We start from the raw sequence: 16874 nt of genomic DNA, 5'->3' as shown, positions 1-16874 counted from the left end.
CATCGGGGGCCACCGTGCCAGACTCTGTTCTGCGGCGTCCCCGAGATGTCCGCCTTGCGCAGACTCGGAGATGCCGGCTGAGCACCGGCTAATCGACGGGATGCGACAGCACGAGTTGGGTGGGGGGACGGAGGCCACCAATACTCGGAGGAGGTACTCGAGTGGTGGCTCCCCCTCCCTCTAAATAGGTGGCAATTGCCATTGAGATTGCGGGTCGAAGAGGGCTTGGGTGAATTCCCCTTCGGGGTTTTCATCGCGGGTGCCCCCGGCCCGCTGGGGGTCGGGACTCGGGACCCCTTTGGGGGTTTCGGGGCCCCCTGCCTTCTCTAGAAGGCACGGCAGGAGGAGGGCGTTTCATTGTGATCCGTCCTCCTCCCGGCCGTCCGGGGGGCGCATGGGCGGGGTCACCATGCGTCCTCAGCTGACTCGTCAGCACCCCCGAAGAGAAGTAGGTGGCGGGTTGGGGTTAATTCCCCCCAATCCGCCACGAGTTTAGATCCGCCCCGAAGAACAGGGCATGGAGAGGAGGCTTCTCCTCCTCTCCACGAGATGGTATCCTCTTTGGATAGGCGTGGGGGGATTCCGGAAGTCATGACTAGTTCATTCCCTTGAGGTGTTCCTCCCTCAAGCGCAGAGTTGGGAATCGTGGGGGTTTTAACTGGTAGGCCATGCATGCAGGATCGACAGCGATGTGCATGCATGGAATGCTTTCCCTTCGGGGACTACTGGCTGAAACCAAGGCTCTTTACGGGTCCTGGTATTCCAGTAGTGGAAGATTTCCTCTTAAAAAAAAGCTGCTGTACCTTGAAACAAAAATTCCATTTGTAAAAAAAGTACTGTATTCTCTTACCACATGGTAATAAAAATTTGGGTTTTTTGTATACTAAAATACATAGGTATTTTACTTCAATAATATATTTTTTAAAATTTTTTAGATTAAAACTGTGGCTCAGAAAAATCAAAAACTTAAGTGTTCCGAGGTACAACATCTTCCCCTATATGTTGGATCCGCCATTTTGTTTTTCGTAATTTTGACTTTTGATTCGTAATCAGCGACCTCGAAAATCTTAGTATATCAATTTTTATTTAAACTGAAAAACGCCTTCATATTTTGGACAGGTTTTTGAGATTTGGGATTACTGTGCGTCGCACCTATACATGTGTCACTGTATTAGTACAGTGTTGCCACAGTTTTCTTAGATCAACAGTCTTATAAGATAAATAGGACGAGACATTTATCAACCGATTTATCGAACTGCCATAGTAAAGTTTGGGTTTGACAACAGTACGAGTCGCGTCAACTGTATGCACGTATTTACTGAATTTGCTCTCCTCAGATATATTGTGCGTTAAAACTTTTGAAGTCTATAATCTAAAAATTGTACTAACGAAATTTTGGAAAACAACCATATAAATATAATCTAGATATTTAGGAGATTGTGTGGCGGTTGTGCGCGTCTCTACAAAACGGCTGCCCGACCACAGAGCAAGACGCACACAGAGAAAGCGGGCTCTTCCGCAAGTCGCGGAAAAGAAGCAACAAACATAACTCGTAAGAGAAAAACAATCCGAGGAATATAAAAGAGGACCAAAGTCACTTTTCATCTCTCGGAGTGAGACGAGAAAACTCAGAGCTATCGAGAACCTCAGAGCCGGAGCACGATAGGAATTTTTGATAACCGAAGTCATAAAATGCATGGAGCAACGCTCACCGACGGGCATAGCCCTGGTGAGCTTGTCGCCTCCCCAGCTGGGATCGTAACTGACGCCTCCGCCGTAGTAGTCGACACTAGAACGCCAGCCTCCGGACGAGAACGAGAACGTACCAGCACACAGTACGCCGATTGGCGTTGATACCAATAGAGATCTCCCCTCTGAGGAGGACGAGACTCCCATGGATTTACCTCACGCCGTGAAATATAAGAGTGCGGCGCTACACCAGCCCTTGGTACAATCTGAGTTGACTCCCCTCGCCGGTCTCAACGTTACCGCCTTCACCGCCGAGGAAATTATATGAGAGAGCAACACAGACCTCCAGGTTCACACCCAAAGCACACCCAAACAGAATTTAAGCAACTCTGTTAATATTGTACATAGTATACTATAAATAATGACGAATAAATTTTGTGTTATACCATAACCAGTTGTATTCCGTTCGAGAACCTCTCTGTGAAACAAACGCTCCTACAATTGTAAGTAAAAAGTCAGAAAGTTTTAGAATCAATTTTTATGTCACATCTACACAATTAAAAAAATAAAATATGAACTGAGTGTTCGCTTCATACGAGGGCAATAGAGAGTTAGGTTGAATGTATTATACTGTTATAGTATCATACGTGTTATGTTTAAGGATGTAATCAAGTCCAATACACTTAAACATCCGGTCAAATAATTAAATTTAATTTTTTAGGATTCGAGTAATATTTGTAAAAAATAACATTTCATGCATTGTACTTACGAAGTAATCAATCCCGACTAGTTAATTTTGAATTTTAGAATAAGTATCTGCATGATTCAAGATGTACATACTTATAAGTAATTTCTATCATAAAAATCAAATCTTTTACAAATAGTAATCGACCTATAGGAATAAAGCTTAGTTTAAAAAATATATAAATGTGCTTTTTCCGTGCCTTACACAAATGGGTGCCGTGTATATGTACAGCACACATGTACGCAATTGGGATCTGACATTCGTCGCCATGATATCTTTTTGTTACCAATTTTCTGGAAACCGGTTTTTCTAATTTTTCTAATTTTTCGGGAAATAATTGACCAAATTTCAAAGAAGTGTATATAAAGTAGGGGTATAATTTTTCGGGGAGTGCTATAAAGTATATAATTTTTTGTTACCGATGTTTTGGAAACCGGTACTGAAATTTTTCCAATTTTTCGGGATTTAATTGACCAAATCTTAAAGAATTATATATGAAATAGGGGTAGAAAGAACTAAAGAATGTAATAGAAATAGAAAAATTGCTAATAATAAAAGGGTTTCCGATTTTTGTTTAAAAAAATGTACGTGATTGCTCTAATTTCCGCAAATTTTGAGATATCAAGCTGAATTCTTTTTTTAGGAATAATTTTTATGGATAACTTTTCGTTACCGATTTTTTTGGAAACCTGTTTATATATCATACTATAATATAAAATCCGACTGTTTGTCTGTCTGTCGACGAACTACTCATTCGTTAATGGACCGAATCTTTTACCGAAAGAATTATATATGAAGTAGGAGTAGAATTTTCCGGGGATTGCCATAAAGTATAATTTTTCGTTGCCGATCTTTTTGGAAACCGGTTACAAAATTTTTCCTATTTTTCGGGAAATAATTGACTGAATCTTAAAGAATTATATATAAAATAGGAATAGAAAGAACTAAAGAGAATGTAATAAAATTAGAAAAATTGCTAATAGTAAAGAGGTTTCCGATTTCTGTTTAAAAAAAATGTACGTGATTGCTCCAATTTCCGCAAACTTTGAGATATCAAGCTGAATTTTTTTTATGGATAATTTTTTGTTACCGATTTTTTAAAAACCGGTTTGAAAATTATTAAAATTTTGAGAAATAATAAGTACTCTAATTGACCGATTTTCTTGAAACCAGTGCCAAAATTTTTTTAATTTTTGGAGGATAAGTTTAATTTTTCATTAATGGATCGATTTTCTTGAAACCGGTGCCAAAATTTTTCTAATTTTTTGTTGATGATTTTGATAAAACTGGTACTAAAAGATTACTTATTTTATGGGGATGGCTACTATGGGGTTGAAAATTGGGTTTCATGGGGTTCTATCGGTGCTTCTAATTAATGGGTGAGTTTGGGGAGAGGGGAATAGATTTTGAGCCCGCGTTTCTTTATTCTTTTATGCTTTAACATAGATGTTGAATTTTTTCTCCGCATTGTAAATCTACGAGCAGAATATTCAATTCGCGGTTGTGAAAGTAAGGCTCAAAAAACTTTAAATGTTCGATTTTATTGCTTTCCTAACCCCAAAATAAATGTTTCATGTCAAACATTTATTTGGCAATTTAGAGAAAATTGATCGTTTTAAAGTCTGAAAAAATGCATTAAAAATAGGGAAAGTGACCCTTTATATGAGAAAGTGTTAGCTATTCTGCGCCATATTTGGTTAAGCCCCGCCTCCATGTCAGATCCCAATAGAGCGCACGATGGCGGAAAAACTACGTGATTCACACTGATCAATCAAAAACAGGTATGTCTATGGCGTATCTCTGATTATAGGTCTCTTTGGAGCGTTCTTCTTCTCTTTCTTTCTTCATTGAAAGAAAAGAGAAGAGGAATGCTTCGAAGCATTTGTAGCGTCACGTTGACCGTAGCCATAGTCGAATCTTATATTTAAGCCCATCTTAAGTACAATCTTAAGATGTTATGAACCAATCACAGAGCCATATTAGCATCTTAAGACAATACTTAAGACGATCTTAAAATAAATACCAACTATGAATACCGGCCTTAGTCCTAATTGCTAAAGACCTGGGCACATAGAAAAACTTAAGGGAGAATTATAGTGTAAACAAACAAAAAAAATCCATTTTTTCTTGCATAATGGCGACGCAGATTTCGCGAGCGCTCCTGGTGGCAAAATATAAAACTGGCGTAAAGCAGATAGACTGGTCGTAGGTAGGTTAGCCGTGGTTTAACAGCATTTTCTTATATTTCTTGTACTTTTTAAAATGCTGTCCGTAATAGATGACGTAATGAAAGCCACAGAGGGATCAAGAGACACGGTAGTGTCTCGCGCCAAGTACACGCGGAGCGAGACGCACCGTGACTCATTTACGCGAACGCACGAGTTGCGAATACTCGAGATGTTGAAATCTCAATAACGAGTGAACGGATCAAGTTCTAAGTAGGCTTGATCGATAGCTTGGGGGGTCGATTTATAAAATAAGTGTTTTTATTTTTCCGCTACGTGCTCTACGAGCGGAGATATTACGATGCAAAGTCCGAAATGTTAAATTTTACATTAAGATACGTCGTCGTCGCCGTACGGTTGAAACCTACGGTTGCTTTTTGTCTCGATAGATGGCATTTGAGAACATGTCGAGCGTCCCCGCGGGTCCCCTGATCTGTATCTATATGCACGTGTGACAGGCACTAATTTTCTGAAAAATCTATCGTATTTTTTATATGCACGTGTAACAGGCATTATTGCGTAATAAAAATTTCTCCGAAATATGTTTATATTTGTGAGACGTGAAGACAAAGAGACTAAAAAGTGGATTGGTCATCTTTGTTGGCAAGAAAAATAAAAAAGATCCCACAGTACTTTTGCAAGCGCTTGTCCTCAGAACTTCTGGCTTGAGCGATCATCCTTATTTAGTTGACCTTTAGATTGAGCTGTCTAAGGATTTTGGCTCAAGGCTTATAAGTGAGCAAGGCTTATAAGTGAGCAGTCTCTAGAATGTAGATGTCCAGCTGGTCAATCACAAAAGTGTAAACACATTGTTGCAGTGATGCTATATCTGTCCAGATATGTTACTTTATTTAATTGCACTCGTTGCAAAGCTGTATGTCATACAAAGAAGTTTGTTTTAATAATACCAAATTTGTTCTCTTGTTTTCAGAGTTGAAGAGTCAGAACTAGATGACCTTGGTTGCACTGACATTGAGCAGCAATGGGGACTATTTAAATCTGCCACTTTGAGGGAGTACCAAGCAAAACGTCTTTCTGAGTTGTGCCATGTAAAGTCTCAGAAAGATGTATATGTGTCAATAATACCAGAGGTTACAAAGGAGCAAAGATGGTGTAATCGACTAACATGTCGTAAGCGCACTGCATAGTGTTGTATCGATAAATAATTGTATCAATAAATTCCTGATTTTTTTAATTGATTTATTTACATTTCTATTAATTGCATCACTAATCATAATAATAAATAAATTTGATTAGACGTTTGCCATAATTATGTGCTTAATTGTTATGATTTTATACTACAAATTTATTTACTTTTAATGAAAAAAAAAATGAAATTGAAATTTCAATGGAATTAAATAAAATCAAATCAAATTGTGCGAATAGTTTTGTTAGAAAATTTAGTAAATGTGTAGGTAATTATAATATTTAAGAAATTTTTTATTGCTAATTAGGGTTGCCGCTGACCTAAAAATTATGACAATATTTAGTCATATAATTTAAAATTTGTAAGTTTTGTACAATAAAACATTTTCAAAACAAAATATCTTTTATGTTTATTGCTCACTACTAGTTAAGCTGTTCCTTTGAAAGTTTGGTTTGTATCATCCTTATTTACAACTTTCTATTATAACTCTCTTTACTAAAGAAACTATTCTTAATTTGTCTTTATTCATATCTTAAAATAATATGATGTGGGAAAAATACGATTTTGCTCCAAAAAGTGAGACGCGCTTTGGATCGATACAGCACAAATATGCGTCTGTACCGACTTTGCAGTTTCCTCATTCTATCGTTGCGGGAATAAAATGTTGTTTATACCTGCCTAGATTCTCAACTATAGTGCTCTATCTGGTATAAACGTGTGTTTGTATTTATGTGTATTTTTGTGTGTATGTGTCTGCAAACCGTGATAAAAACCGCCGAACAAGAATTCTTCGAGGAAAAGGAAGGCATTTTATGGGCCCGGAATAGCGGACTAATTTAACTGTAAATATCGTAAAAATATCAAAAACTTCATTTCTTTATTTAAGTAGCTGTGTTTCTTTTGATTCGCCATAATAATCCACCATTTTAAATATTAGGGGTATTCAAATAAGTTAAAGTCTAACGGTTTGACAGGTTATGTCGGGTTAAAGTCCAGTAAAAAGTTAATTAATTAACTTTGGGCGCGCTACTCTTTAAGGTTATGCAAAATACATAAGTGACTCATTAACTTATCACATTAATCTTTGGGTTAAAAGTGTAAAAATTAACTTTTTACCCGACTTTAACCCGACATAACCTGTCAAACCGTTAAACTTTAACTTATTTGAATACCCCTATTGAAAATCTGATATCAGATTCTGATTCAGCGACCTTAAAAACCTTTTATACTGAAATCTTCATGCATCTTTATGTGCTTTTTTGCCTGACAGCAAAGAAGTAAACTTTAAACGCATTTTTCTCAAAACTAATTTTTCCAACTTGACGTGCAGGATAACTCAAAAAGTGATTAACCAATAACTTTTGCAAAGTACAATTTGATTCCTTATAATTTTCTCCAGAAATTGAACCTACTGTTATAACTTTATTGTTTATTTAGAGCATTTTAATTAATAAAAAAATTAATTTTTTGATTGAAAAAATGTCACTTTTCTTGCGATTGCTGTGACTCCGTCAATTTTTCATATTTTTATTTGCAAGTAGGTTCAATCTCCGCGAAATTGACTAATAGCAAATTCGGTTGGACGCAGCAGTGCACATTAAAGCCGTTGTACACTGATTTAATCTCTAAAATTTAAAATAAAATGCAAATATTTCGACTGATAAAATGCCCAATACACATTTTACCAAATAGTACAGTAAAGAATATTAAAGATTTCGTGACTCAACCCGTTTATATTAAACATACACTTTACGTTTATTTGTGCGACGGCTTTAATGTGCACTGATTGTGAGTGCGCACTGGTGTGTCCAACCGAATTCGCTATAAGCTTTAACAAAAATTATGGTTTTTTGCTTTCAGATGAATCAGCTCGTTGCTATACTGTATGCCGAAAACCGATGCGCTACCGACATTAGGGGTATTCAAATAAGTTAGAGTTTAACGGTTTGACAGGTTATGTCGGGTTAAAGTTGGGTAAAAAGTTAATTTTTACACTTTTAACCCAAAGATTAATGTGATAGGTTAATGAGTCACTTATGTATTTTGCATAACCTTAAAGAGTAGCGCGCCCAAAGTTAATTAATTAACTTTTTACTCGACTTTAACCTGACATAACCTGTCAAACCGTTAAACTTTAACTTATTTGAATACCCCTATTGTGTCACAAAGTTGTACGCCAACACGATAAAAATTAAAAAAATTGAAAAACCGACATATCTCTTTTTCTTCTTTAAGAATGCCTTTTTATATTATAAAAAATTATCTAATATCACTTATAATTTCCTTTAAAAAAAATTCTTAAAAATCGTAATTTTTTGCCCGGTTACACTAGAATTCCCCCTTAAGGATGTATTGGCTATCTTCCAAATGATGCAAAGTCGATAATTTGTGAGATTGTTCTTTTAGTCTTCCTGATGTGCTGCAAGAAAGTTTAAACGAATCCACTAAATGGGGTTTCTGAGTTATAACGATTTTAAGGATGTATTGGAAGTAGGAGAGACCGGCGGGGAGTCGTCACTAAGGCGGAGTCGTCAACAATTATCTCGAAATCTGTATGTTGTGTAAACTCGCCATTAATATTTTAAACACTACTTATGGTGCCCATGTGACTAACGGAGTTTAGTGAGATTATAAGCCATGTTGTGATTATCATTAAGGCGTGTTTTCGAAAATAAAAAGTAAAATTTTTTGCGCGTCGAAAATTTTAAATATTTTAAATATTTTCTCTCCGAATCTCGAGATAAGTGATTCTAAAGAGTAATGCATGCTGAACACAAATCCAGTGAAAATTTTTATTTTTGTTGATTTCTAATATTTCATGAGAGATCAAACTTAAAATCTATGTCCAGGGCAAAGTCGTCACCAAGCCATATCATGGAGGCTTCGGGCGAAAATCAAAATCGAAGAAGCAGCAGTGGTCGGATTCCGGCGAGGACTTAGATATATGTGCTGCGTGTGCTCAGAGATGACAGAATAGAGCTGAGACGAGAAACAGTGTACTTCGTGCAAGCGTAGGGCACATAAGTGTGTGCACTTTTCTTGTAATTATTTTCGCCATCGTGTTTTTAATTAATGTTTCCATTTTTCTATTAAAAAATAATTAATAAAATGTATCCTATCATTTTTCATGATCGGAATTATAAATTTTCATTTAAAATTTAGTCCAAGAATGGAGTGACGACTCCGCCCCGGCAATTTTGACATTTCAATTTTTGCACTTTCGTCGTTTTCACTCTATACCAGTTGAACAAAGCGACGTAAACCAAAAATGTCGTTATAAATTTTGTAGCCAAGGGTTTACTCTTTACAACGGTATATCACATTTTACTAAAATTATTTGTTTTGTTGTTAAAAATCGGCACCGAAAAAATAGCGACGACTTCGCCCCGGTTTTCCCTACTTCAAATATATTCAGAAATAGCTGAAATTTTGAGATGTTTCTTTTAAATTAAATTAAAAATGCTCTGTAACTGATTTATTAAACGATTTGAAAGTTATTTAAGTTTAAGGTTGATAAAATTAACATTATCCCTTATGGAGAATCGACATTTTTGCTGTAAATTTAGAAGAGGATATAAAGGGTCTGGCCAGTTTTCCTATGGCGGAATGCCCCCAGCGATATCGAGCTGATTTTCACACATAAAGTAACCTTATGACCCAACACTAAATTACCGTTTATAACAGCTTCTAGAACAACATGGTTCCGGAGTTATGGCGTCAAATTAAAAAATCAAAGTTTTTTTTCTCCGGAACGAAAAAAGCTAGGACCTTGAAAAAAATATGGGTAGTAGAGGATACCTTAGGAGGGTTCAAACAAATATGGTTTAATTTGATTCCGACATTTATAGTGTCCAAAAAAATATTTTAATTTTCAAAACGATATTTTTTTAGCCCTTTTCGGTCACACTTCCCGAGAATCCCGTACCGGTCACACTGGGTGAAATACACCCCAGCGTGTTTGCACGTGTATAGTTATTTGTGTAACAAGTGAGGTAAGATAAAAATTCCCGGGTGCGGAGTTACCGCACTCGCCTTCGGCTCGTGCGTAAACTCCGCACTCGGGAATTTTCATCTTTACACACGGCTTACACTCCCTATTTTATGTTGCAAGTGCCTGGAAAATGGTCTATCACGCACGCGTAGCGTGCGTAATGGGGCACTTTCCATGCACGTGTTGCATAATAAAAAATTGTAGGTGACCTTAAAAACAAAAATATCCTGTTGTAGTTTAAGTCTTCCTTAAAAAGACTGTATAGATCTGATTTGCAAAAAAATTAATTTAACATATGTAAAAAAATTGTTGAAAAAAAGTCGAAAAAGTGACTTCACAAAAACTCTCTAATGTAACTTTTTCAATTTTTAAGATATTTTAATTTTTCAAACGGTTTTTTCATTCTCAGATGATGCACTTTTCACTGATTATTGCAGTTTATGCGGCCGTTCCAAAAAGTATATTTATTTTGAGGTATGAAGGTGCGATTTTTTGCGGAAAAATGAAAAATACATTTTTATGGAAAAAATAGCAATATATTTATGAAAAATGGTTTAAAAAATATGAAAAAAATATATTTACGTTGCAAATTACATACTTTAAGTAAATGAAAAGATTACAATTTTTTATTCGATGCCATAGGCACATTCAACGCATAAATATGCGTGATGCTTGTCGCACATCGGTCGAAGGCAAGTGGGACACATGGAGCCCGTCTTCGGCTCCATCAGTGTCATCGCCGCCAAGAATTGGCTGTTCTTCGGACTCCTCAAGCAATTCCTCGCGAATTGTACGGGAACGCAAGTTATAAGCCATCTACTTTTCATGAATAATTACACAGTAAAATTTTTTTAAAAATTCTAATCAACAAAAAACAACTGTGTACTTGCCTCTTCACTTTGAAACGAGAAACGAAAAAAAAATACTTCAAAAACTCAAATTATTACGTATGAGTCACACTGGGTGAAATACACCCCACAACTCCGAGACGCCCACTTTGAACGGCTGCCGAGAGAGAACTAACGGGCCGAAAAATATATTACCGACGGGGATCGATACTTGAAGGTCCCAACTACCTGTAGATGGCGGCACAAGGCCCATTTCCATTGGTTTATTGGGTCGTTTTCGAAGTCAAAAAAACGCTGGGGTGTATTTTACCCAGTTGGACCGAAAAGGGTTAATACCCGGTAGAGATACCATTATCATATTTTACATGCAACATCACTACTTACCCATATATAATATATTTTACTCGAGATGATCGTAGCGGTACAACATAGTTAAAGACACAAAAAATCAAAAATATCCCTTCTTTTACACTTGAGTTACAATAAGTCCTTTGATTTTTCTTTTTGATTTAATTTTACTATTTTTTGATTTAATTTAGATTTTACAGTAATTTTAAAATTGTAAATGGCACTCACTTTTAAAAAAAAAAGGATATTTTTGGTTTTCTTTTATGTGTTTAACCATGTACCGCCATGATCATCTCGAGTAAAATATAAATTCAAAAATCCAACCTAAGTGGTATCTATATAGTAGCTTTATTTCTTTTTAACAAAATTATTATATCAGAAAATTGCGTCACGTAGCTCAACCCAAGTGATATGTATTTTTTAAAAAATATATAAAATCTTTAAATTGCGCCAATTACATCTATGTATTACCTCAAAAATAACTTTTGTGCTTTTAAAAAATTAAACCCAAGTGGTACGTATCTTTGTATTCCCATTCAAGGATCTTCTTATTCTAATTCAAGTGATAGTAGCTTATTTAATTCTCCTTAAAAGAATAATATCATAAAATTGTGTTACCTTACTCAACCTAAGTGATATATAAAAATTAGTACAAAATTAAACATTTATTTAAAAGAAGTAAGAAGTAAGAATAAATAATTGTTTCATAAAAGTTTCAAAAGTTTTAATTTAAAAAACTTGGCGCTGCTAAACAAAATATAGTATATTAATAAAACAATTTCTATAAATGAAAAAAATACTTTACTTTAAACTCTAAACTTTAAACTTTACTTACTTAGTACATGGTTAAAAACATAAAAGAAAACCAAAAATATCCTTTTTTTTTTTTAAGAAAGTGAGTGCCATTTACAATTATCAAAGTACCGTAAAATCTAAATTAAATAAAAAAAATAGTAAAATTAAATCAAAAAGAAAAATCAAAGGACCTAACTCATTGTAACTCAAGTGTAAAAGAAGGGTGGGTTTTGATTTTTTGTGTTTTTAACCATGTTGTACCGTTACGATCATCTCGAGTAAAATATATTATATTATACATGAGTAAGTAGTGATGTTGCATATAAAATATGATAGCGGCATCTCTACCAGATGTTAAAAAAATATCGTTTTAAAAATTATTTTTTTGTGGACACCCTATAGATGTCGGAATCAAATTAAACCATACTTGTTTGAACCTTCCTAAGATATCCTACTAGCCTTATTTTTTTCAAAGTCCTAGCTTTTCCCGTTCCAGAGAAAAAAAAATTTTGATTTTTTAATTTAACGTCATAATTCCGGAACCACGTTGTTCTAGAAGCTGATATGAACGGTAATTTAGTGTTGGGTCATGAGGTTACTTTATGTGTGAAAATCAGCCTGATATCGCTGGGGGCATCCCGCCATAGGAAAACTGGCCAGATCCTTTAAAAAATCAGATATTTCTAAAACTTTTTTTTATATGTACAACATACATCATTGATATTGTATTTTAAGTTGAAAAACTTTTTACTAAAATTTTCTTATTTTTTAATTGTTTAAACAATACTAATTATTTAAATAACAAAAAACTATACTCAAACTGTTAACGGTAATCCTCTCTAACATATAAAAAATATTGAGTTGTTTGACATACATGCAAAGTCTTCATTTTAGTAATTTTTTATTGAAACGCTAACTTTTAGCAGAGATTGTACGGCCAATACATCCTTAAGCAGTAAGACGTAAGCTGTAAGGAAATCAACAATTTGGATTCGCTATCGCTTACGTTATGTCTTAAGTTCTTGACTGTTTGGCTGATAAAAGGCCGGTCTACAATGGGTGTCGTAAGTCGTGAGTCGTAAGAATTGACCAATCACAGTCTGTTATTCTTCTTGCGGTCGAAGAATAATAGACTGTGATTGGTCAATTCTTACGACTCACGACTTACAACAGCCAATTGTAGACTCACTGCTTAAGTTTTTCTATGTGCCCGAGCTTTAATATCTAAAATTCCTCGTTCCTTATATTTTTGATTATGCGGGGGCCCTTACGATAATATGGCTCTGTGATTCATAACATTTTAAGATCGTACTTAAGACGGTCTTAGGCTGGGTCTACAATGAATCGCAGTCATAAGAGTCATAAGAGACTTTCGCACACGAATCGCCAATAATATATCATTTATCCTTGTTGTTCACCTTATTATTAACCTTGTTGTTACGAATCTTAAACAAGGATAAATAATGCATTGTGTGGATTATGCATGAAACGGAATGCATCCAGAGTTCAAAACTATGCCAACAGATATAAACCTACTTTGTAAGATACTTAATTCCATCGCTAACTTTATGACAATTCATAAATTTTTCAAATCAAATACTCATCAGAAACGATTAAATTCAACGAGTTTAATTTAGCATTGTTATCTCAAATACATTGCGTACATTATACAGGGTGTTTCAAAAGATTACTGCCAAACTTAAGTAGCGTATAGAAAGGTCAAAATGAAACAACTTTCAATTAAGAGAGCCTATATGTTCTCCGAAGTAATCCTGAGTCAGTACAGGCCTTTGAATGTATGGAACTCGGATAATATACCAATTAAGGTTTTGTTTTATTAAGGGTATCGTAAGATACCTGGGATATTGAGAATGCGCCAGAGTTCTGTTAGAAGATGCAATGCTTACATTAAATGTAGAGGTCGCTAATTTGAACATCTTTTGTAAATTCTGTTTATAAATTAATGTAATCCTTAACAAAACCTTAATAAAAACAAACTATAGCTAGTAAAAGAGCAAATAACGAGTATTTCATTGGTATATCATCCGAGTTCCATACATTCAAAGGCCTGTACTGACTCAGGATTACTTCAAAGAATATAGGTTCCTAATCGAAAGTTATTCTATTTTAACTCCTCTATACGCTCCTTAAGTTTGGCAGTAACCTTTTGGAATACCCTATATACTGAAGATGTAAATTGACAAGTACTTTGACATGTATGATTTTAAATTAAATTTATAAAATTGTGAATATTAGAAACTCACCAACTTCCCCATAATTCCCGTTCCTACTGTGTCAGTACACACATTCTCAATGAATGGCACATGAGCCTCAAGTGCATATACCAACAACATTATGCCCACTAATCTGACAAGAGCAACTTGCGTATAAATTCCTCCAGGATGAAGTGAATTGACTATAATTTGCCTATGGATAAATTTTTTAAGTTAAACAATTGCTGTGTGCTAACACATTACTTTTTCAGGTTCAACACAAATGACGTACCTCCATTCTTCTTCTCTGGGAGTTTCGTGAAATAGAAACGCCTCTTTGCTTAAATCTAATTCTTGGAATCCAATAGCGTATATATCTGGTGGCATTTTGTCTACGCTCAACCATTGATCTAACTTAATGCCATTTGGGGGTTGTCCATTTACGTTCCACGTGCAAGTAAGTATACTATAATTATAAGTAATCATGTTACATATGAATAATCGTGATATGCACGAACACATTTTTTTAATTTAATTAAAAAAAAAAAAGATTTGGAATGCAAAGTCGTAATAACGTGGGATAACGAACCGAAATGTTTTACTATACGTATAATCATCTTCTTTACAGGCCATCTGATATCGTACCACCGATTCTCTTGCAGCTACTGGAGATCTACCAGAGGCGATGCTTTGTCTTGGTATTGCTAAATCATGATTCTCAAGATTGAGCAACTGTAAAAGATAAACTTTTACTCTACAACAGATTCCATCACTCTTATTTATTTCTATAACATTTGTTATTATTATTATACATTAACTCACAGAATCGACAGCATCTTGCATATCTTTACCACCAGTAGTTAAATTTCTTGTACTTCTCGTTAGCTTTTCGATCCACGAAAATTCTGCCGCTGGGCTCTTAGCTGTCTGATACACTAAAATCACAATTATTTTATTTGAATATCTTCTATAAATGCCTTCTGCTAAAAATTACATCAGATGCATACGCGCATGTACATACTTTCTATCGCTCGAAATATCTCTGATACTAAGGAACTGGTTGCTTCTCCAAGTTTCATTTCAAATATCAGACGAAGTTTTCTCGATGTGATATTCATGTATATATCAAGACCATCCTGTGCTTCACCATTAGTATCTTTAGTTAAAAAAACAAAGAAAGGAAGAAGTTTTAATTAGGGAATTTTTAATTAATTACAGATATTTATTTAAATAATAAAAAAATCAAATTAAAACAGGCAAAATTTTTAGTTACACGATTCAGTTACTTTAATTATATTTTTATGACAAAAAATCAAAAGAAACACAAACTACAATAACTTGTTTCAAATTTAAAAACTAAATAATGTAAGTATTTTTAAAAGCTTTAACACAAAGCCCTAAATCTACAATTATTGCAAAATTGTTTTAAGTATGTATGATTAGTTTATTACCTTTCCCCGTAGGGCTTACAAGGCGTTTTGTGAGGAACGTACCCAAACCTCTTACAACACATCCCCGTATTACCTGGCCATTTGCGACCTCACAATCTTTATTTTCCCGGTCCCTCCCCGTACCCCTCTTCGCCCCTCTTCTTCTTCCTCTGCTTCCTCCGCGTTGTGTTCTTCTGTTTCCCTCCTTCCTGTCACGGCTCCTCCCTACTTAACCCCCTCTCTTTTCCTCTTATCCTCCTTTTCCTCATCCGAGTCCATGAGGAGCTTCTCCTCCATCCCTTTGAAGATCTCATCTTCCTCGGATCTTCCTGCGCTCCTGCAATCTTCACTCTTCCTTTCTAGTCTTCTTTCTTTCTCTTCTCTCTCCCTATCCCTCCTCTCCACCGACTTGTCCTCATCTATCTTCATCCCTATTCTATTCCCCGCTCTCCTCCTTGCCTCCAGCACACGCCATTTCTCCTCCTCTTCCCCCAGCCTCACTAATATCGTCAACCAGGCCCCTCTCTGGCCAATCACTTTCACCTCTCTTATCTTCACCTTCACCTTCAAACCTTCTGTGAATAGTTCCTTTACCTTTTCCCAATTTGATTCCTTCCCTTCCCATTTCTCCTTCTCGATCCTTATTATCACATTTTTCTTTCTCATTTCTTCATCGTTCCTTCCTTTGTTTTAAGTAAATAATTTGATTAATTTTTTCCCTCACATACAAAGCATAAAAAAAGATATGTACATATGTATGTATATATTATACATATATGTAGGGTAGACCGGGGCACGTTGTCACACATTTTGTTCAATATTTTTTGTATTTTTTACATTCAATATTTAAGAGTACTTTGATATGCCAAAATTTCGAGTAAACCCTCAGCTTCAATTGGACAGTATCGAATTTTGTGTGATTGTTACTCTACAGTTGTTACATAACAATAAATAACGACAGGTCGCTTTTGACAACGTGCCCCGTGACCCCCCGGTCACGGGGCACGTTGTCACATCAAATGTAATTGCATGCAAAATGTTATCGAAACTGTATTCAACGTAAATATCAATATATTATAGTGCTCTGCAATGTAAAAAAGTAAAATCCTTCACAGAAACATTTATTTCAAAAAAGTACAAAAAGCACGAAATTTTCGTCTTAATCTAAATACAAGAATTCCACTCGAATGCGCAACTTATTGATACTCGACTACTCTCGCAGTTTTCCGTTTGTAGGAGCGCACCATATCCCAATTGCACCTATGACATTAAAATTTTTGAATTAACGTATTATTTTTGTAGTGACAACGTGCCCCGAAGGCATTTTTTTACTTCAAACAGCCTCATGGCCGACACGTTTGAGATATTCATAAGGTTAAGTATTGCACGCGGTAGGTAAAAGTACATACTTTAAGATAATATAAAGGTCTATTCTAAAAAAAT

The 16874-nt window shown here is 35.3% G+C and overlaps 1 protein-coding gene across 7 annotated transcripts in view; it reads right to left on the bottom strand.

The window, feature by feature from the left end:
• The window catches only part of Ocrl (Oculocerebrorenal syndrome of Lowe), a 53413-nt gene that overhangs the window by 30670 nt on the left and 5869 nt on the right, over positions 1-16874 (bottom strand). For 5 of the 7 annotated variants that reach the window (XM_071787064.1, XM_071787063.1, XM_071787057.1 and 2 more), the window contains 5 exons: positions 15023-15157; positions 14824-14936; positions 14591-14733; positions 14294-14467; positions 14053-14215 (listed from right to left, as the gene is read on the bottom strand). In XM_071787064.1, the coding sequence (XP_071643165.1) occupies positions 14053-14215; positions 14294-14467; positions 14591-14733; positions 14824-14936; positions 15023-15157 (728 nt within the window). Of the gene's footprint in view, positions 1-14052; positions 14216-14293; positions 14468-14590; positions 14734-14823; positions 14937-15022; positions 15158-15452; positions 16115-16874 lie in introns of all 7 variants that reach the window. The other 2 variants (XM_071787061.1, XM_071787062.1) reach the window with 1 other exon arrangement.

Source organism: Temnothorax longispinosus, chromosome 8 (assembly GCF_030848805.1).
Source record: "Temnothorax longispinosus isolate EJ_2023e chromosome 8, Tlon_JGU_v1, whole genome shotgun sequence".
Lineage (NCBI taxonomy): Eukaryota > Metazoa > Arthropoda > Insecta > Hymenoptera > Formicidae > Temnothorax > Temnothorax longispinosus.
The sequence above is the reverse complement of the archived record's forward strand: the minus strand, read 5'-3'. Positions and strand labels throughout refer to the sequence as shown.